Source organism: Coregonus lavaretus (assembly GCF_964263955.1).
Source record: "Coregonus lavaretus genome assembly, chromosome: 25".
Taxonomy (NCBI): domain Eukaryota; kingdom Metazoa; phylum Chordata; class Actinopteri; order Salmoniformes; family Salmonidae; genus Coregonus; species Coregonus lavaretus.
The window spans coordinates 11,962,315-11,984,488 of NC_140012.1; the positions used below are offsets into that span (position 1 = coordinate 11,962,315).

At 45.1% G+C, this 22,174-nt stretch overlaps 1 protein-coding gene across 1 annotated transcript in view; it reads left to right on the forward strand.

Annotated features, from left to right (window-relative positions):
* The window catches only part of LOC311100455 (ras-related protein Rab-26-like), a gene marked incomplete at both ends in the record, with an annotated part of 98,702 nt that overhangs the window by 41,036 nt on the left and 35,492 nt on the right, over positions 1-22,174 (forward strand). The window contains 3 exons of the mRNA XM_084141375.1: positions 2,046-2,087; positions 9,579-9,645; positions 20,011-20,063. Of these exons, the coding sequence (XP_083997501.1) occupies positions 2,046-2,087; positions 9,579-9,645; positions 20,011-20,063 (162 nt within the window). The remainder of the gene's footprint in view (positions 1-2,045; positions 2,088-9,578; positions 9,646-20,010; positions 20,064-22,174) is intronic.

Sequence of the window (22,174 nt, forward strand, 5' to 3'; positions counted from 1 at the left end):
ATCAGAGAAATGTTCCATACGCACAAAAAGCTTCTTTCTCTAAAATGTTGTGCACAAATTTGTTTACATCCCTGTTAGTGAGCATTTCTCATTTGCCAAGATAATCCATCCACCTGATAAGTGTAGCATATCAAGAAGCTGATTAAAGCGTATGATTATTACACAGGTGCACCTTGTGCTGGAGACAATAAAAGGCCACTCTAAAATGTGCAGTTTTGAGGAAGCGCGCTATTGGCATGCTGTCTGCAGGAATGTCTACCAGAGCTGTTGCCAGAGAATGGGATGTTCATTTCTCAACCATAAGCCACCTCCAATGTCGTTTTAGAGAATTTGGCAGTACGTCCAACCGGCCTCACAAAGCAGACCACATGTAACCACGCCAGCCTAGGACCTCCACATCCGGCTTCTTCACCTGCTGGATGGTCTGAGACCAGCCAAAGAATTTCTGCACAAACTGTCAGAAACCGTCTCAGGGAAGCTCATCTGCGTGCTCGTCATCCTCACCAGGGTCTTGACCTGACTGGAGTTCGGCATCGTAACCGACTTTAGTGGCTAAATGCTCACCTTCGATGGCCACTGGCATGCTGGAGAAGAGTGCTCTTCACGATTGAATCACGGTTTGAACTGTACAGGCAAGTGTGGTCGAGCGGATTGCTGATGTCAACGTTGTGAACAGAGTGCCCCATGGTGGTGGTGGGGTTATGGTATGGGCAGGCATAAACTACGGACAACGAACACAATTGCATTTTATCAATGGCAATTTGAATGCACAGAGATACCGTGACAAGATCCTAAGGCCCATTGTTGTGCAATTTATCTTCTGCCATCACTTCATATTTCAGCATGATAACGCACGGCCCCATGTTACAAGGATCTGTACACAATTCCTGGAAGCTGAAAATGTCCCAGTTCTTCCATGGCCTGCTTAATCATCAGACGTCACCCATTGAGCATGTTTGGGATGCTCTGGATCAATGTGTACGACAGTGTGTTCAAGTTCCCGCCAATATCCAGCAACTTCGCACTGCCATTGAAGATGAGTGGGACAACATTCCACAGGCCACAATAAACAGCCTGTTCAACTCTATGCGAAGGAGATGTGTCGCACTGCATGAGGCAAATGGTGGTCACACCAGATACTGACTGGTTTTCTGATCCACGACCCAAAGTATCTGTGAAAAACAGATGCATATCTGTATTCCCAGTCATGTGAAATCCATAGATTAGGGCCTATTGAATTTATTCCAATGAATGATTTCCTTATATGAACTGTAACTCAGGAAAATCTTTGAAATTGTTGGATGTTGCATTTATATTTTTGTTCAATGTATAAGATCAGTTAATAGTTGGTGCAACATCATTTTTCAATAATGTGTAATGTGTAATTGTTCAATAATTCTAAAAATAAAAATATCTGATCATATAAAATGTGTTGTATTTATATTACTTTTACAAATAAAAATATGTGATAATAAATAAACAAATCTAAACTAACAAATGTCAAATCATATTTGTCACCGAGATGGCCAGTCAATTTTAGTAACATTGTTGTGTCTTCTATGTAATGACGCAGTTTTACGTTATTCCGTAATGACGTCATCACGCAATGACATCACAACGTCATTTAGCAACTTTTAGCAACAAATCGACCTGCCTCTTGCAACTTCCCCTGAAAATTAGTTGGCAACACTGGTGAGGGCTAAGGTGATGAAACACTGTGTAACAACCACTTAGCAGTGTGAGCCGTAAGGACCCAACCAGTACAGTTATACTGATAGCAGCGATCACAGTCAACCTAGTGGAAACACACTACATGAACATGTAAATCACACTACATCAAGTATACAGTTGGAGGTAGATTATTCACTTCATAATGCATTGTCTTCAAGCAACCATCTTCATACTGTGCTATACGAACATCACTTTCTTTCAACAATAATGAAAATGTCTTCCTTCTTTGTCATGTTTTGCCAATAGCACCACCTGAAACAGAACATTCTGTTCAGTTTTTCTGTTTAAAACAAATTATGTTTCTGTCCTTTCAGAATAAAGTGTTGAACATTGATGCGCTGAAGGTCAAGCTGCAGGTAAGACAAATTGCTTTTTGGATTTAATTGCTTTTTAATTTTAATTTTAATGTAATTATTGAATAGTGTGTGTGTCTTTCTCTGTGTCTTTCTGTTTGTTTGTGTGTGTCCATGCGTGCGTACGTTGTCACACTCTGGCTCCGGGACTTTGTGTGTTGAGCCAGGGTATGTTCGTTTCGTGGTGTTTTGTTTGGTTGGGTGGTTCTATGTGTTGTATTTCTTGGTTTGGTTGAGTGACTCCCAATCAGAGGTAACGAGTGTCAGCTGTTGGCTCGTTGTCTCTGATTGGGAGCCATATTTATACTGTCTGTTTTCACCTTGTGGTTGTGGGTTTTTGTTCCAAGTTCAGTCATTGTCACTGTTGGACTTCACTATCGTCTTTTGTTTTGTATTTACGTGCTGTACTCATTAAAGTCATCATGTTCACTCAACGCGCTGCGTATTGGTCTGCTCCCTTTCAAGACGGTCGTGACAGAAAAACCCACCATAATAGGACCAAGCAGCGTGTCAAGCGGCAACAGGACCCAGCTCCAAAGGATTCATGGACATGGGAGGAGATTTTGGACGGAAAAGGGTCCTGGACTTGGGAGGAAATCCTGGAGGGGATGGATCGCCGTCCATGGAGCGAGACAGTGGAGAGGCGACGGAGAGAGGAGCAACGGCGTCGGCAGGGCCATCGTCGGAGGGACGAGAGGCAACCCCAAAAAGTTTTTTGGGGGGGGCACATGGCTTGGGCGGTTGGGCAGCAGGAGGCTGCCACAGGGAGATGTGGAGAGAAGGCTATCGGATTACGGGAGCCATTGGCGAGTAGAGGAAGGGAAGCAGTTGAGGCACGGCGTGAGAGACTGAGGTGTGTTACCAGTCCGGACCGGCCCGTTCCTGATCCCCAGTTAAAGCCAGTGGTGTGTGTTCCCAGTACGGACCGGCCTGTTCCTACTCCACGCATCAAGCCTACGGTGTGCGTCGCCAGCCCGACCCGGCCTGTTCCTGCCACTCGCACCAAACTTACGGTGCACGTCGCCAGCCCGGTCCGGCCTGTTCCTGCCACCCGCACCAAGCCTACGGTGTGCGTCGCCAGCCCGACCCGGCCTGTTCCTGCCACTCGCACCAAACCTACGGTGCGCGTCGCCAGCCCGGTCCGGTCTGTTCCTGCCACCCGCACCAAGTCTACGGTGTGCGTCGCCAGCCCAGCCCGGCCTGTTCCTGCTCCCCGCACTAGCCCTGAGATGCTTGTCCTCAGCCCGGGACCACCAGTTCCGGCACCACGCACTAGGCCTTATGTGCGTCCCCAGGGTCCAGCATGCCCTGTTCCTTCTCCCCGCACTAGCCCTGAGATGCGTGTCCTCAGCCCGGGACCACCAGTTCCGGCACCACGCACTAGGCCTTATGTGCGTCCCCAGGGTCCAGCATGCCCTGTTCCTTCTCCCCGCACTAGCCCTGAGATGCGTGTCCTCAGCCCGGGACCACCAGTTCCGGCACCACGCACCAGGCCTATAGTGCGTCTCGGCCGGCCAGAGTCTTCCGTCTGCCCAACGGCGCCTGAACTGCCCGTCTGCCTAACGGCGCCTGAACTGTCCGTCTGCCAAGCGCTGCATAAGCCGCCCGTCTGCCATGAGCCTTCAGAGCCGTCCGCCAGACCGGAGCCGCTAGAGCCTTCCACCAGACAGGATCAGCCAGAGCCTTCCGCCAGACAGGATCAGCCAGAGCCTTCCGCCAGACAGGATCAGCCAGAGCCTTCCGCCAGACAGGATCAGCCAGAGCCTTCCGCCAGACAGGATCAGCCAGAGCCTTCCGCCAGGCAGGATCAGCCAGAGCCTTCCGCCAGCCAGGATCCGCCAGAGCCAGCCAGCCAGGATCCGCCATTCAGTCCGGTGCTGCCCCTTAGTCCGGTGCTGCCCCTTAGTCTGGTGCTGCCCCTTAGTCCGGTGCTGCCCCTTAGTCCGGTGCTGCCTCTTAGTCCGGTGCTGCCCCTTAGTCCGGTGCTGCCTCTTAGTCCGGTGCTGCCCCTTAAGCCGGTGGGGGTCAGTTGGAGGAGGCTACGGAAGCGGGTAGTGACTATGGTGGGGTGGGGACCACGACCAGAGCCAGAACCACCGCCGAAGAGGTATGCCCACCCAGCCCTCCCTTGGTTAGCCCTAGTTGAGGCGCGGTCGCAGTCCGCGCCTTTAGGGGGGGGTACTGTCACACTCTGGCTCCGGGACTTTGTGTGTTGAGCCAGGGTATGTTCGTTTCGTGGTGTTTTGTTTGGTTGGGTGGTTCTATGTGTTGTATTTCTTGGTTTGGTTGAGTGACTCCCAATCAGAGGTAACGAGTGTCAGCTGTTGGCTCGTTGTCTCTGATTGGGAGCCATATTTATACTGTCTGTTTTCACCTTGTGGTTGTGGGTTTTTGTTCCAAGTTCAGTCATTGTCACTGTTGGACTTCACTATCGTCTTTTGTTTTGTATTTACGTGCTGTACTCATTAAAGTCATCATGTTCACTCAACGCGCTGCGTATTGGTCTGCTCCCTTTCAAGACGGTCGTGACATACGTACATGCATGCGTTTGCCTGTCTGTCCACACTGTAATGGAAAACTGTAATTTATATGGTAATTTTGGGTATTATCAACAATAAAATACTCTGAAATGTTTTACTGCAGCATACTGTACATTTTGGTGCATTGTGGGTGGGGAAAGAAGAATTGCAGTATTTTGAATGGTACTGTAATTCCACCCCACAGAATACAGTACCATACCATATCTTTGGAGAGCCAAAAACCTTTTACATTTACGTCATTTAGCAGACGCTCTTATCCAGAGCGACTTACAGTTAGTGAATACATATTTTTTTATACTGGCCCCCTGTGGGAATCGAACCCACAACCATGGTGTTGCAAACGCCATGCTCTGTCAACTGAGCTACATCCCTGCCGGCCATTCCCTCCCCTACCCTGGACGACGCTGGGCCAATTGTGCGCCGCCCATGAGTCTCCCGGTCGCGGCGACAGAGCCTGGATTCGAACCAGGATCTCTAGTGGCACAGTTAGCACTGCGATGCAGTGCCTTAGACCACTGCGCCACTAATGCTTTTGACCATTAGTGGGTGCATGGTATTGTTGTTTCTGGCTCATTAACAGGTGTGAGTGCTGGATCAGGCACCGATGCACTCACACCTGCCTGCTGCCATTCCTGAGCAAGCTCAGCACTGGTGTTGCCCCGATCCCGCAGCTGAATCAACTTTAGGAGACGGTCCTGGCACTTGCTGGACTGTCTTGGTCACCCTGACGCATTCTTCACAACAATTGAACCTCTCTCCTTGAAGTTCTTGATGATCCGATAAATTGTTGAGTTAGGTGCAATCTTAATAGCAGCAATATCCTTGCCTGTGAAGCCCTTTTTGTGCAAAGCAATGATGGCGGCACGTGTTTCCCTGCAGGTAACCATGGTTAACAGAGGAAGAACAATGATTTCAAGCACCACCCTCCTTTTAAAGCTTCCAGTCTGTTATTCTAACTCAATCAGCATGAGCCAGTGGTGCGTGTCGCCAGTCCGGTTCGGCCCGTGCCTGCTCCTCGCACCAGACCATTGGTGAGTGTGTCCAGTCCCGTGCCCGTTCCACCGGTGCCTAGTCCGGCACCAGTCAGCAGCTCTAGTCTGGAGCCAGAGCAGTCCGCTCCACCGGTGCCTGATCCAGCTCCGGTCAGCTGCTCCAGTCCGGAGCCAGAGCAGTCCGCTCCACCGGTGCCTGATCCAGCTCCGGTCAGCTGCTCCACTCCGGAGCCAGAGCAGTCCACTCCACCGGGGTCCAGTCCAGCTCCGGTCAGCGGCTCCACTCCGGAGCCAGAGCAGTCCGCTCCACCGGTGCCTGATCCAGCTCCGGTCAGCGGCTCCACTCCGGAGCCAGAGCAGTCCGCTCCTCCGGGGTCCAGTCCAGATCCGGTCAGCGGCTCCACTCCGGAGCCAGAGTAGTCCGCTCCACCGGTGCCCAGTCCAGCTCCGGTCAGCGGCTCCAGTCCGGAGCCTTATCAGTCCGCTCCACCGGTGCCCGGTCCAGCTCCAGTCCAGACCCAGACGTCAGCCCCTCTCCAGGTTCGGGGTCTCCCACACCAGGGTCCAGACAGGGCTTGGAGTATAGTGGGAGGAAGGAGAGGGGAAGCAGCGCGCCGAGGTCCAGACCAGACCAGGGGCGCAACAGAGAGGCGGAGAATAGGTGGTTGTCACGCCCGGAGCCGAATCCGCCTCCGAGGAGTAATGCCCACCCGGCCCCTACCCTGCGCCTTGGTCTGACCCGTCTATGAACGAACGTGACAGTCTCCCTACCAGCAGACTCTGTCTCTTCACCCTCAGCCTCTCTGATGGACTGTCTCCACCTTCCACCACCATGTGCCAAATACTCAAAATGTGAATCTGAAGGCTGGCACCCTGAGCCTGAGCTGGTGTGGCTGGACAGTAAAGGAGTCAATCTCAAATGTGAAAACTGTTCAAGGGTGTGTAGACTTTCACTAGGCACTGTGAAAGTATACCCATTGATTCTTGAAGAAAATAAGTTATACATGCTTGTTGTTCTTTCCCATCAGAACCAAACATAGGCCTGTTTAACTGAAGAAGAAAAAAACACTGTATAGCCTCAAAACATATATATAATATATATAATTTTTATATAATGGATGGCCAGTCCTTGCATCCATAGCTCCTATATGTTTATGGTCAGTGCTATCTGGAATCCTTGGGATGTCCCAACCCTAAACCATAACCCTAACCTTAACCCTTACTCTAACCTTACACATACAGTGGGGAAAAAAAGTATTTAGTCAGCCACCAATTGTGCAAGTTCTCCCACTTAAAAAGATGAGAGAGGCCTGTAATTTTCATCATAGGTACACGTCAACTATGACAGACAAATTGAGGAAAAAAAATCCAGAAAATCACATTGTAGGATTTTTAATGAATTTAATTGCAAATGATGGTGGAAAATAAGTATTTGGTCACCTACAAACAAGCAAGATTTCTGGCTCTCACAGACCTGTAACTTCTTCTTTAAGAGGCTCCTCTGTCCTCCACTCGTTACCTGTATTAATGGCACCTGTTTGAACTTGTTATTAGTATAAAATACACCTGTCCACAACCTCAAACAGTCACACTACAAACTCCACTATGGCCAAGACCAAAGAGCTGTCAAAGAACACCAGAAACAACATTGTAGACCTGCACCAGGCTGGGAAGACTGAATCTGCAATAGGTAAGCAGCTTGGTTTGAATAAATCAACTGTGGGAGCAATTATTAGGAAATGGAAGACATACAAGACCACTGATAATCTCCCTCGATCTGGGGCGCCACGCAAGATCTCACCCCGTGGGGTCAAAATGATCACAAGAACGGTGAGCAAAAATCCCAGAACCACACGGGGGGACCTAGTGAATGACCTGCAGAGAGCTGGGATCAAAATAACAAAGCCTACCATCAGTAACACACTACGCCGCCAGGGACTCAAATCCTGCAGTGCAGACGTGTCCCCCTGCTTAAGCCAGTACATGTCCAGGCCCATCTGAAGTTTGCTAGAGTGCATTTTGATGATCCAGAAGATGATTGGGAGAATGTCATATGGTCAGATGAAACCAAAATATAACTTTTTGGTAAAAACTCAACTCGTCGTGTTTGGAGGACAAAGAATGCTGAGTTGCATCCATACCTACTGTGATGCATGGGGGTGGAAACATCATGCTTTGGGGCTGTTTTTCTGCAAAGGGACCAGGACGACTGATCCGTGTAAATGAAAGAATGAATGGGGCCATGTATCGTGAGATTTTGAGTGAAAACCTCCTTCCATCAGCAAGGGCATTGAAGATGAAACGTGGCTGGGTCTTTCAGCATGACAATGATCCCAAACACACCGCCCGGGCAACGAATGAGTGGCTTCGTAAGAAGCATTTCAAGGTCCTGGAGTGGCCTCCAGATCTCAACCCCATAGAAAATCTTTGGAGGGAGTTGAAAGTCTGTGTTGCCCAGCGACAGCCCCAAAACATCACTGCTCTAGATGAGATCTGCATGGAGGAATGGGCCAAAATACCAGCAACAGTGTGTGAAAACCTTGTGAAGACTTACAGAAAACGTTTGACCTGTGTCATTGCCAACAAAGGGTATATAACAAAGTATTGAGAAACTTTTGTTATTGACCAAATACTTATTTTCCACCATAATTTGCAAATAAATTCATTAAAAATCCTACAATGTGATTTTCTGGATTTTTTTTTCTCATTTTGTCTGTCATAGTTGACGTGTACCTATGAGGAAAATTACAGGCCTCTCTCATCTTTTTAAGTGGGAGAACTTGCACAATTGGTGGCTGACTAAATACTTTTTTTCCCCACTGTAACCAATTCCCTTACCTAACCTTAACCATTTTAAATGTCAACTTCAATGGGGTAGGGACGTCCAAAGGATGCTGAATAGCACGGACCGTATGTTTATCATCTGAGAGCTGTATCAATGAATACTGGGCAGGGGACACAAGATAAGAGAGACTGGTGTGAGAGAAAGACAGTGGCCTGACTGTAGAATTAGGAAAGTACATTTACATTTTAGTCATTTAGCAGACGCTCTTATCCAGAGCGACTTACAGTTAGTGAGTGCATACATGATAATTTTTTATATATACTGTATATATATATATATATATATTTTTACTGGCCCCCCGTGGGAATCGAACCCACAACCCTGGCGTTGCAAACGCCATGCTCAACCAACTGCGCTACATCCCTGCCGGCCATTCCCTCCCCTATCCTGGACGACGCTGCGCCGCCCCATGGGTCTCCCGGTCGCGGCCGGCTACGACAGAGCCTGGATTCGAACCAGGATCTCTAGTGGCACAGCTAGCTTGTTTGTCTATGGAGATTGCATGGCTGTGTGCTCGATTTCATACACCTGTCAGCAACGGGTGTGGCTGAAATAGCCAAATCCACTAATTTGAAGGGGTGTCCACATACTTTTGTATATATAGTGTATGTGTCTGTGTTTGTCAGCTCACTTGCCTCCCTTCCTCGTTACATTATTATTCATGCCCTCAGCCTGTCTCTCATCAGCCAGATAGATAGATGGATGATAGAGTGATGGTGTGTGAGAGAAAGAGCGTGCCATGGAAGGGGCAGAGGTTAACACTGATAAGGCCTGGGCCAGAGAGGACAGAGGAGGGTTACGACCCCAGCTATACATCCAATGTCTTGTCAACCATCTCTCCTTTTTTCACTCTACTGTAACTCAACCAGACAGGCAGAAGCCTTTTCATGATGGGCAGAGTGCTTGGTGTTGCCGTTGTGAATTCAAAGTGGATTATAGTCATTGTGACTATGAATAGACTACATAAACATTTTCCCAGAGAAGAAAATGCATTTAATTCATATGATTCATATCCTCAGTTTTGACCAGTTCATTAATTGAGCTGCTGTAGGCCCATTGATGAGTAAGAACAGTCATTATAGAGTGGGAGATTGATGATGTCATATGTCCTCTTCAGATCTGGGACACTGCTGGGCAAGAAAGGTTCCGCAGCATCACACACGCCTACTACCGTGACGCTCATGGTAAGCTGTGTGTGTATGTGTGTGTGTGTGTGTGTGTGTGTGTGTGTGTGTGTATTTAAAAAGTACCATACAATATCCTGGCTGCCATTCATCTCCTCCTCCGTTGGTGGACATTGGCTGATGGTTGTTCATCAAGCTGGGTGTGTGTGACTCATATTTAAGTGTGTGTGTGTGTATTAGGAGATGTATTACTCTGGTTCTCCTCTGCTAACCACTGGGTGGGCTGATTAGCCTGCCTCTCACACAGTGGGAAACAGAACACTAGTTGTGTGTGTGTCTGTGTGTCTGTGTGTGCATGCGTGCGTGCTATTTCGGGAGCAGGTCCGTCAGTCCCAGACAGATGTGATGCTGTAGGCCATCCTGAGCAGGGGAATGCACACAAACATACGGATGCACAGTGATAAAGGAAATCACAGACAGACAGACAGACACACATATACACATAAATAAACTACTAATCTTTCCAGGGAGGATAAGCAGATTGCTGACAGTTTCTCCTCTGCCTGCTGTGTGGCCTGCTGATGTGGAGGTGGTGAGCTGGGATCCACTCTGTTACACCACTGTAATGAGACTCGCAGACAAGCCTTGTTTTCAGCTGGAGGGGAGAAGAGTTCAGTTTGGGAAATTGGTGCACGCATTAGTCATGTTAAGGATCAATGAAATAAACGTTATCCTACTTGAGAAGAGGCTTGATTGTTGTGTTTATACAGTTAAGCTGTGTTGTATTTGTAGTCAAGTGTACTGGGGATGTAGAGAAGAAGTAGATCGTGAAAAGTGTGTAGGTGCGTGTGTGTCAGTGTTTCCCCTATATATTCATTTAGCAGCGGTGGCCCACCACTCCCAAAATACAGTGCCTTGCAAAAGTATTCATCCCCCTTGGCGTTTTTCCTATTTTGTTGCATTACAACCTGTAATTTAAATGGATTTTTATTTGGATTTCATGTAATGGACATACACAAAATAGTCCAAATTGGTGAAGTGAAATGAAAACAATTCTAAAAATTTAATAACGGAAAAGTGGTTTGTGCATATGTATTCACCCCCTTTGCTATGAAGCCCCTAAATAAGATCTGGTGCAACCAATTACCTTCAGAAGTCACATAATTAGTTAAATAAAGTCCACCTCTGTGCAATCTAAGTGTCACATGATCTGTCACATGATCTCAGTATATATACACCTGTTCTGAAAGGCCCCAGACTCTGCAGTGCCACTAAGCAAGGGGCACCACCAAGCAAGCGGAACCATGAAGACCAAGGAGCTCTCCAAAGAGGTCAGGGACAAAGTTGTAGAGAAGTACAGATCAGGGTTGGGTTATAAAAAAATATCCGAAACTTTGAACATTCCACGGAGCACCATTAAATCCATTATTAAAAAATGGAAAGAATATGGCACCACAACAAACCTAACAAGAGAGGGCCGCCCACCAAACTCACGGACCAGGCAAGGAGGGCATTAATCAGAGAGGCAACAAAGAGACCAAAGATAACCCTGAAGGAGCTGCAAAGCTCTACAGCGGAGATTGGAGTCTCTGTCCATAGGACCACTTTAAGCCGTACACTCAACAGAGCTGGGCTTTACAGAAGAGTGGCCAGAAAAAAGCCATTGCTTAAAGAATAAATTAAGCAAACACGTTTGGTGTTCGCCGAAAGGCATGTGGGAGACTCCTCAAATATATGGAAGAAGGTACTCTGGTCAGATGAGACTAAAATTGAGCTTTTTGCCCATCAAAGAAAACGCTATGTCTGGCGCAAACCAACACCTCTCATCACTCCTAGAACACCATCTTTTTGATGGATTGTGCTAAATACAGGGAAATTCTTGAGGGAAACCTGTTTCAGTCTTCCAGATATTTGAGACTGGGACGGAGGTTCACCTTCCAGCAGGACAATGACCCTAAGCATACTGCTAAAGCAACACTTGAGTGGTTTAAGGGGAAACATTTAAAATGTCTTGGAATGGCCTAGTCAAAGCCCAGACCTCAATCCAATTGAGAATATGTGGTATGACTTAAAGATTGCTGTACACCAGCGGAACCCATCCAACTTGAAGGAGCTAGAGCAGTTTTGCCATGAAGAATGGGCAAAAATCCCAATGGCTAGATGTGCCAAGCTTATAGAGACATACCCCAAGAGACTTGCAGCTGTAATTGCTGCAAAAGGTGGCTCTACAAACTATTGACTTTGGGGGGGTGAATAGTTATGCACACTCAAGTTTTCTGTTTTTTTGTCTTATTTTTTGTTTGTTTCACCCCAAAAAATTGTTTGCATCTTCAAATGATACAAACCCCCCAAAAATCCATTTTAATTCCAGGTTGTAAGGCAACAAAATAGGAAAAATGCCAAGGGGGGATGAATACTTTCGCAAGCCACTGTATATGATGTAATTTTTTTTTTTTTTTTATACCTTATTTACATAAGTATTCAGACCCTTTGCTATGAGACTCGAAATTAAACTCAGGTTCATCCTGTTTCCATTAATCATCCTTGACATGTTTCTACAACTTTATTGGAGTCCACCTGTGGTAAATTCAATTGATTGGACATGATTTGGAAAGGCAGACCCCTGTCTATATAAGGTCCCACAGTCAGTGGTGGAAAAAGTACCCAATTGTCATACTTGAGTAAAAGTAAAGATACCTTAATAGAAAATGACTCAAGTAAAAGTGAAAGTCACCCAGTAAAATACTACTTGAGTAAAAATCTAAAAGTATTTGGTTTTAAATATACTTAAGGGTCAGAAGTAAAAGTATAAATAATTTCAAATTCCTTATATAAAGCCAACCAGACAGCATATTTTTTTTTTTTTACGGATAGCTCCAACACTCAGACGTCATTTACAAACAAATCATGTGTTTAGTGAGTCTGCCAGATCAGAGGCAGTAGGGATGACCATGGATGTTCTCTTAATAAATGTGTGAATTAGGCAATTTTCCTATCCTACGAAGCATTCAACATTTTGGGTGTCAGGGAAAATGTATGGAGTAAAAAGTACATACTTTTATTTAGGAATGTAATGAAGTAAAAGTAAAAGTTGTCAAAAATATTAATAGTTAAGTCAAGTACAGATTCCCCAAAAAACGACTGAAGTAGTACTTTCAAGTATTTTTATTTAAGTACTTTACACCACTGCCCACAGTTGACGGTGCATGTCAGAGCAAAATCCAAGCCATGAGGTTGAAGGAATTGTCTGGAGAGCTGTGAGACAGGACTGTGTCGAGGCACAGATCAGGGGAAGGGTACCAACAATTTTTTGCAGCATTGAAGGTCCCCAAGAACACAATGGCCTCCATCATTCTTAAATGGAAGAAGTTTGGAACCACCAAGACTCTTCCTAGAGCTGGCCGCCCGGCCAAACTGAGCAATCGGGGGAGAAGGGCCTTGGTCAGGGAGATGACCAAGAACCCGATGGTCACTCTGACAAAGCTCCAGAGCTCCTCTGTTGAGATGGGAGAACCTTCCAGGAGGACAACCATCTCTGCAGCACTCCACCAATCAGGCCTTTATGGTAGAGTGGCCAGATGGAAGCCACTCCTCAGTAAAAGGCACATGACAGCCCGCTTGGAGTTTGCCAAAAGGCATCAAAAGACTCTCAGACAATGAGAAACAAGATTCTCTGGTCTGATGAAACCAAGATTGAACTCTTTGGCCTGAATGCCAAGCGTCACATCTGGAGGAAACCTGGCACCATCCCTACGGTGAAGCTTGGTGGTCGCAGCATCATGCTGTGGGGATGTTTTTCAGCGGCAGGGACTGGGAGACTAGTCAGGATCGAGGGAAAGATGACCGAAGCAAAGTACAGAGAGATTTCTGATGAAAACCTGCTCCAGAGCGCTCAGGACCTCAGACTGGGGCGAAGGTTAACCTTCCAACAGGACAACGTCCCTAAGCATACAGCCAAGACAATGCAGGAGTGGCTTCGGGACATGTCTCTGAATGTCCTTGTGTGGCCCAGCCAGAGCCCGGACTTGAACTCGATTGAACATCTCTGGAGAGACCTGAAAATAGCTGTGCAGCGACGCTCCCCATCCAACCTGACAGAGCTTGAGAGGATCTGCAGAGAAGAATGGGAGAAACTCCCCAAATACAAGTGTGCCAAGCTTGTAGCGTCATACCCAAGAAGACTCAAGGCTGTAATCGTTGCCAAAGGTGCTTCAACAAAGTACTGAGTAAAAGGTCTGAATACTTATATAAATGTGATATCATTTTTTTAGGGCACAAAATTCCACAAACCTGTTTCTGTTTTGTCATTATGGGGTATTGTGTGTAGATTGATGAGGGAAAAAAACGATTTAATCAATTTTAAAATAGGCTGTAATGTAACAAAATGTGGAAAAGGTCAAGGGGTCTGAATAGTTTCCGAATGCATTGTATTTCTTCCGAGACATGCTTTAAAATGGATAGTGTGAGAGTTTGGCAATCAAGCCCTTTTTCTACTTACGCATAGTCAGATGAACTCATGGATACCATTGTTATGTCTCTGCATGCAGTTCGAAGGAAGTTGCTAACTAGCGTTAGTGCAATTGCTGACTCAAATTAACGCAATGACTGGAAGTCTATGGGAATGCTAGTTTGCAATTGCTTGCAAAACTACCTTCAACTTCATTCAAAATGCACGCAAAGACATACAAATGTTATCCACGGGTTCATTTGACTCTGGGGAAGTAGAATAAGTGTTAAATTGCCAAAATTTCACACTATCCCTTTAAGATCAGAGTGACACGTTACAACATATTTTTGTAGCAAACAGAGCGAGCGGTGGCGCGAATGAGAGCTACGAGCTTACAGCCACCGCTTGCTCCTCATCATAAAGGGCCTCATTGCCAAAATCCTGAAGTATCCCTTGAATAGAGGGTGATGAGAATCTATCCTTTGCTAAATACCATGCCTGAAGATGCACATTACCATAAATGATCAGCAGGGCCAGAAATTACCCTGTACTTGATAGCCTATGTAAGTTTCGATGGGGGGAGAGGGGCTACCAACCAAGTGGCTAAACCATTGAAATGAATAGATTATTTTAAATGTGTTGATTCGGAATTCACCCCTTTACCAATATGGAAGCTATTATAGGCATATTCTATCTAGACCTGATGGTCAGTTAATCAGCAACTCCAAGGATCTTTATGGGCATCATAGACACACATTGGCATGTTTAATTTAACAGTACGTTTTGTCTTGGCCCCTTAAGTTAGTAACAGCTGTTAAAAAAAACAGGTAAACAGCCTCTAAATACTTTTCTGTTTGTGATTTGAAAATTATGACAACTGAGCAATGTAAAATATAAATATTTAGAAAAAGTCAGGGAAGGAGCAGGATGTTGCAGTTTATTTTGGCAGTTTAATTTGCCCTGCCTACTAGGAGACCTGTTGCTAGTCTCTCTGCTGGTCTCTCTGTTTGTCAGTGCTTGCTGGGCTGGGGAATATAACTTTTATCATTGTACCCCAGAGTGGCACTGGGGGAATAGAGTGGTCTGTGAGTACAGTGTGAATTAGGGCTTGCAGATACGTGCTTGTGTCACTAATGCCGGCCAAACTGTGGGAGTGGGGCTTGATGTGGGGCTTGCTGGCAGGCTTGGCACACGCAGGGATAGAGAACTAAAAATAATAGGAAGAAAGGATTGTCATGGAACAAATAAAAATAGTTTAGCATTGTTGTTTATTTTATTCAGCCCACCATTACAGATGTTTTAAATAAAATACAAATGAAGAATAAAGAACAAATGAAGTGAGTGATTGATAGAGATAAAGAGATGAAATGGAGTGGGCTGATTTGGAGTATCACAGTTTGGAGTGCTCTCAGCACTGTCGGTGCAGTTTGGAGTGCTCTCAGCACTGTCGGTGCAGTTTTCAGCACTCTCAGCACTGTCGGTGCACTCCTCCTCTCCTCATCCGGCTTGTTTTCTCATCCTCTCTATCATCTTTAGTTGCTCCACTCCTCTCCTCCCTAATGTCTCCCCATGCATTCTGCTCATCAGCAGCCCCAGGATAAATATCTCACATCTCAGGGGGACAGGGTGGATTGAGGAGAGGGAAACAGGGGAAGCAGAGAGAAACGGAGAAAGAGATGGAAGAAGGAGAGAGAAACAGAGGGAGCAGAAGGAAATAGAGGGAGGAGAGGAAAACAGAGAGAGAAGATGAAGTTGAGAGATGGAGGAGAGAGGAACAGCAGGTGGAGAGAGATATTGAAGGGGGAATAGTTAAAAACAGGAAGGACAGGGAAATACATGTAGGAAAAAGAAGAACGAGATTGAGATGGAGGGAGGAGAGAAATTGAGGAAGATAAAAACCAAGCACTAAGGGAATTACTTAGTGGGTTATAGGTGGAACATTGAGAGTGTGATCCATCAAACTCATCTCTACAGGCTGCCTGCTGCATATGAATTAAGAGTCTACCTAAGTAACATAATAAAAACCTCCCCATCAAAATCTGTCAGTTTAAGATAGAGATATCATGCTTGGGCTGCATCTCAATCCACTGCATCCGCCAATGTCGGCCATCAACATCTGCAGTGGAAGGTGGCTGAGCTACAGCGATATTTGTCAGACGATGAGACATCCCAAAAATTGGTCTTCTCACGAAAATGTCTGTAACGTCCTACAAACTAATATGACCACTCTATGGAAAGATGAGACTCTCATGAACACGATGCTCTACGACCCCCACAAGTGTCACAGGATTAATCTGAAGTCGGTAACGCTGATGTGCCAACTTCTGTCTGTAGCATCCAAACTGTTTGGACTCTCACGAACATGATCGTGTTCTCCGTTTTGCTCTACGACCCCCACAAGTGTCACAGACTCATCTGAATGTAACCCATACAAATGAATGGCAGTATGGAGGTAGTTTTGATCCAGCAAAAATAAGGGATGAAATATGTGTCCACAAAAACAAAAATATTTCCTGAGCTTTCTTATATCTTCTAGATATAGGACAGACACTTCAAAACCTTATTCCTTATGATTTATTTTGGGACTTTTTTGTTGTTTTTGGCATTTATGAGTGTGTTATTCAATGCGTTTCTATGGGCTATAGTAGTAAAGGCCAAATTCAATATTTTATCAAATCATTTTTAAATATATATATATTTTTATACCTAAAGGATTCCTAAAATTCAAAATCAATAGCTAAATGATTCATGGTATGACCATCTGTTAGCTTAGTATCCTTCTGAAAATAGTTGTCTAGCAATGATCAACAACCAATTTGACAGAGCTTGAAGAATTTAGAAAAGAATAATGGGAAAATGTTGCACAATCCAAGTGTGGAAAGCTCAGAGACTTATCCAGAAAGACTCACAGCTGTAATTGCTTCCAAAGGTGCTTCTACAAAGTGTTGAATACTTATGTAAATGAGATATTTCTGTATTTCGTTTTCAATAAATTTGAAAACAATTCTAAAAACATATTTTCACTTTTTCATTATGGGGTATTCTGTGTAGATGGGTGAGAAAGAACATCTATTAAATTCATTTCAGGCTGTAACACAACTAAATGTGGAATAAGTCAATACGTTCTGAAGGCACTATAGATATTGAACTGATGGGATATCCCATGTATTTTAAGGTGCACATTTCTAATGCACGTTATTCTTTCTATGTAATATCTTAGTCTGATTTGATTGATAATCCAAAGAAGTTGTAACAGTTATCAGAATGGGAAACAATTATTGTTATCTGATCAAAGGAGGATGTTTTCATTATTAATAATGATGATGAGGATTATCTGTTGATGTACATGTGGGTGGTTGTGACATGGCACTTTTCAGATATAGTTCCAGACAGACAGACAGACAGGCAGGAACATGCGCTCGACACACGCATGCACAGAAACACAGAAACAGAAATACACAGACAGTCAGAAGGCAGCGTTCTCTGCCTGTTTCACTGTCTGTTTTCTGGATCCTGGCATCCACTCACACACTCTTTATCACTGTCACCTAGCCCTAGTCCCCCTTAGGCAACAGAAAAATGGGCATACAGCTGTCACTGTCAAGCGCATAGCATCTGTGTATTCTCAATGGTTGGCAGCTGACAGGTGTTTTACGCTGGGTTGATGCATTGGGCTACAGGATGTTTGTCTGAAGTTTTTTTCCTTGGATGTTTTAATGGCTATACGTTGTTGTATGTGGGTATTTTAGATTAGCTGTGTGTGTTGTGCAAAGGATAACTATTTGAACACCACCTGCCATCGTTGGCCATTTCCTTAATGTATCTTGAGTCGCCATTCCTCCCTTATAAAAATGCCCATTATTTAAAAATATTGAGTTCCAAGCCTCAGATTTTGGTGACTGGGAACCCCTGGGAGCAACAGTTTAACTCAATCGCCACCAGGACCTTCACCTCTCACTGTTACAGGAGAGATTATTTGATTGGAGAGGGTGAAGGAGAGGAGAGGAGGTGTGTTTTTTCTCCTCTCACTCATCTGTTAGAGGCTGATATAGACAGCTGCATTCAGACCTGTTCTGTTCTGTTCAAGGCTGTATATCACAGCTGCTGTACTCCAGTAGACAGAACATCTCCATCCTCCTCTCACCTCTCCCTCTCTCTCTCTCTCTCTCTCTCTCTCTCTCTCTCTCTCTCTCTCTCTCTCTCTCTCTCTCTCTCTCTCTCTCTCTCTCTCTCCTCTCTCTCTCTCTCCCTCTCCCTCTCTCTCTCTCTCTCTCTCTCTCCTCTCTCTCTCTCTCTCCTCTCTCTCTCTCTCTCTCTCTTCTCTCTCTCTCTCTCTCTCTCTCTCTCTCTCTCCTCTCTCTCTCTCTCTCTCTCTCTCTCTCTCTCTCTCTCTCTCTCTCTCTCTCTCTCTCTCTCTCTCCTCTCTCTCCTCTCCTCTCTCTCTCTCTCTCTCTCTCTCTCTCTCTCTCTCTCTCTCTCTCTCTCTCTCTCTCTCTCCTCTCTCTCTCTCTCTCTTTCTCTCCCGCTCCACCGGTGGTGTGTAAAAAGCCTTGCTGTGTTATCGGTGAGGGCGACAGAGCAGGTTACGGCTCCATTCTACCCAGCCATGCGATAATTACAGCATATTAAGAAGAGGAAGAAAGGATTGCCATGGAACAAAGACAAATAGTTTAGCATTGTTGTTTATTTTATTCAGCCCACCATTAGAGTTGTCCTTCTTCTCAGACAAATGTGAGATTTTTGAATAGTTTTGAATAAAATACAAATAAAGAATAAACACAAATGAAGTGAGTGATTGATAGTTTACCTCAGTCACCACTGGGACCTTCACCTCTACCTCTCACTGTTACAGGAGAGATCATTTGATTGGAGAGGGTGAAGGAGAGGAAAGGAGGTGTGTTTTTTCTCCTCCTCTCACTCGTCTGTTAGATGCTGATAAAGACAGCTGCATTCAGACCTGTTCTGTTCTGTTCAAGGCTGTATATCACAGCTGCTGTACTCCAGTAGACAGAACATATCTCTCTCTCTCTCTCTCTCTCTCTCTCTCTCTCTCTCTCTCTCTCTCTCTCTCTCTCTCTCTCTCTCTCTCTCTCTCTCTCTCTCTCTCCCTCCCGCTCTCTCTCTCTCTCTCTCTCTCTCTCTCTCTCTCTCTCCCTCCCGCTCTCTCTCTCTCTCTGTTTCTCTTTCTCTCCGCTCTACCGGTGGTGTGTAAATAGTCCTTGCTGTGTTATCAGTGAGAGAGAGAGAGCAGGCTACAGCTCCATTCTACCCAGCCATGCAGTAATTACAGCATATTATGCACCCTTCACAGAATCCCCCCCAACAAATAAAAAAAGTATAATGGATTAACCCATAAATAAATTGGGAGCGAAATGCCAAAAGGAGGTGTGGAGCGGAGTGTGAGGGTGGAGAAAGGGTTTGGATCAAAAAGCTCATTCCCAAATATTTTTAGTAGATGAGAGTCTAGCTAAGTCCCTGTGGAGTGATTTCTTGTACACCCTTATGTGAGGTATACTTTCTGGCACCAAATGTTATGTACAGGTTGTCATGTCACTGTTACATGAGCTAAGAGGACAATATTATTTTTCAAATTTACAAAGTACAGTATTGGCTTCAAAGAGGTGTAAATGTCATTATGATTGTTATGTGTTGATGAATATTGTTATATCACTGTGGTACAAGCCATCTGGGCTGTGAATATAGCAAGCTCACTGTGGTCTAAGCGTGAACATTCTGGCTCGGCTGATTACATGATTATATTCATAATTTCCAACCTCAGATGGAAGTTCTACACCATTCTATTTCCTGTTTTAATTTCATGACATCACGCCAAATATTAAAGATCAATTTAAAAGGTTTTAAAGTCCCTTTTTTTGTCTTTTCTCTTTAATTTCTATCAAGTCTTATCATAGTGATTCTAGTGGAAGCCGTCCATAGATATCCTGTTGATATGCTCTATGTCTGTGTTCTCTCCACAGCTCTCATCTTGCTCTACGATGTCACCAACAAGGCCTCCTTTGACAACATCAAGGTAAGACTCAGTCCTGTGTCAGTCCTGTCTGTGGGGCTCATCAACTTTTAACACTGCATAAAGGCTTTTCTTTTCTTAGTCTTTCCATCTCCTTCCCCCCGTCTCTATATATCTGGCATTGTCTAACCAGGGTCATCCCTCCATTCTCTTCATTTCCTTCATTTCTCTTTCATTGACATCTATGTCCACCTTCTCCCTCCGTTTCTCCATTACTGTCTAACCTACTCCATCCCTTCCTCCTCCCTCCATTTCTGCCTCATCTAAACGCCACTCTGTGTCTTTCTCCCTCTATTTCTTTCCATCTGTTTGATTTGAGGTCACTTGTTAAGCTGTTACAGTAAGTTGTGTAGAATAACATTATAATAGCTCTGTCTTGTTTTGCATTTTACAATTTTGAAATAGAGCCCATGGTGAGGTCAGAGATGGTTCTGATGATGATGGTGATAATAATGGTGATGGTCATGGTCGTGGTGATGATGATGATGATGGTGGTGGGAGTGTGTAGGTGTAAATCCCAGGTAGTTGTTTTCCAAAATGGTGGAACAGATCAGTCGTGACACAAAATGGTGTCATCTCTCTGCTGTTACAGGCTGCTCTCTAACGAGACTGTGAATTTGAGGCCATTTCGACTCCATTTGGTGTACCCTCATCTTTTCATCTCCTCAGTCTTCTCCACAGATGTATTACATTCTTTTGATAAACAGTAAAGGACGAAAAGTCTTGGCGACAGGGGGTTTAAACATGGGCTATTAAATGGCTTCAAATGGTGTGTAGTCATCAAAGAGAGAGGCTATGTCGCGTAGCTGCAGACCCACCTGTTTCCACTGTTGTAACTGCAGCTGGTTCTCCTGTAATTAATACAGGATAATACAGGAGATACATAGGTCCTTAGGGAAGCAGAGACAGTGTGGATACTCTCACTTACTTTCACTTATTTTGATCAACAGCACAGGTGATCTTACTCTCACGTAAGGGACAGTTAGAAAATTACTGGGGGGGAGGGGGTCCAAAATAGGAGAGGGGGGTGTAACTTAGTTTTTTTGCTTTGGAGAGGGTTGTGTGGATTTTTATTGGGCACAGGGGAGGGTAGTGCATTGTTCCCTGGTTTACATTAGCTGTTTTGCAGGTTTTCCTATATATACTGAACAAAAATATAAATGCAACATGTAAAGTGTTGGTCCCATTTTCCATGAGTTGAAATAAAAGATCCCAGAAATGTTCCATACGCACAAAAAGCGTATTTCTCTCAAATGTTAAGCACAAATTTGTTTACATCCCTGTTAGTGAGAATTTCTCCTTTGCCAAGATAATCCATCCACCTGATAGGTGTGACATATCAAGAAGCTGATTAAACAGCATGATCATAACACAGGTGCAGCTTATGCTGGGGACAATAAAAGGCCATTCTAAAATGTGCAGTTTTGTCACACAACACAATGCCACAGATGTCTCAAGTTTTGAGGGAGCGTGCAATTGGCATGCTGACTGCAGGAATGTCCAACAGAGCTGTTGCCAGAGAATTGAATGTTCATTTCTCGAGCACAGTCCGCCACCAACGTCGTTTTAGAGAATTTAACAGTACGTCCATGCCAGCCCAGCTTCTTCACCTGCGGGATCATCTAAGAGGGGGGGGGGGATGTCTGTCTGTAATAAAGCCCTTTTATGGGGAAAAACTCATTCTGATTGGCTGGGCCTGGCTACCCAGTGGGTGGATCTGGCTCCCAAGTGGGTGGGCCTATGCCCTTCCAGGCCCACCAATGGCTGCGCCCCAGGCCAGTCATTTCAAATCCAGAGATTAGGGCCTACTTAATTTATTTCAATTGAATGATTTCCTTCTATGCACTGTAACTCAGTAAAATATTTGAAATTGTTGCATGTTGCGTTTATAATTTTGTTCTGTATAATTTATTATATCCTAGCCAACTTTCCCCATCTGCATGCATGTGCCTCCCCTATCAAGGGGTTTTGATACTTTCTTTATACACTAGCCTACGCCACATTACCCACATTGCCGCCGATGGCTCCGGGCTCATATTCGTCACACTTGCACCTTTGATATTCGCCTCTCCAAAAACCATGAAATAACATGTTTTGTTGCCCATGATGAGGCT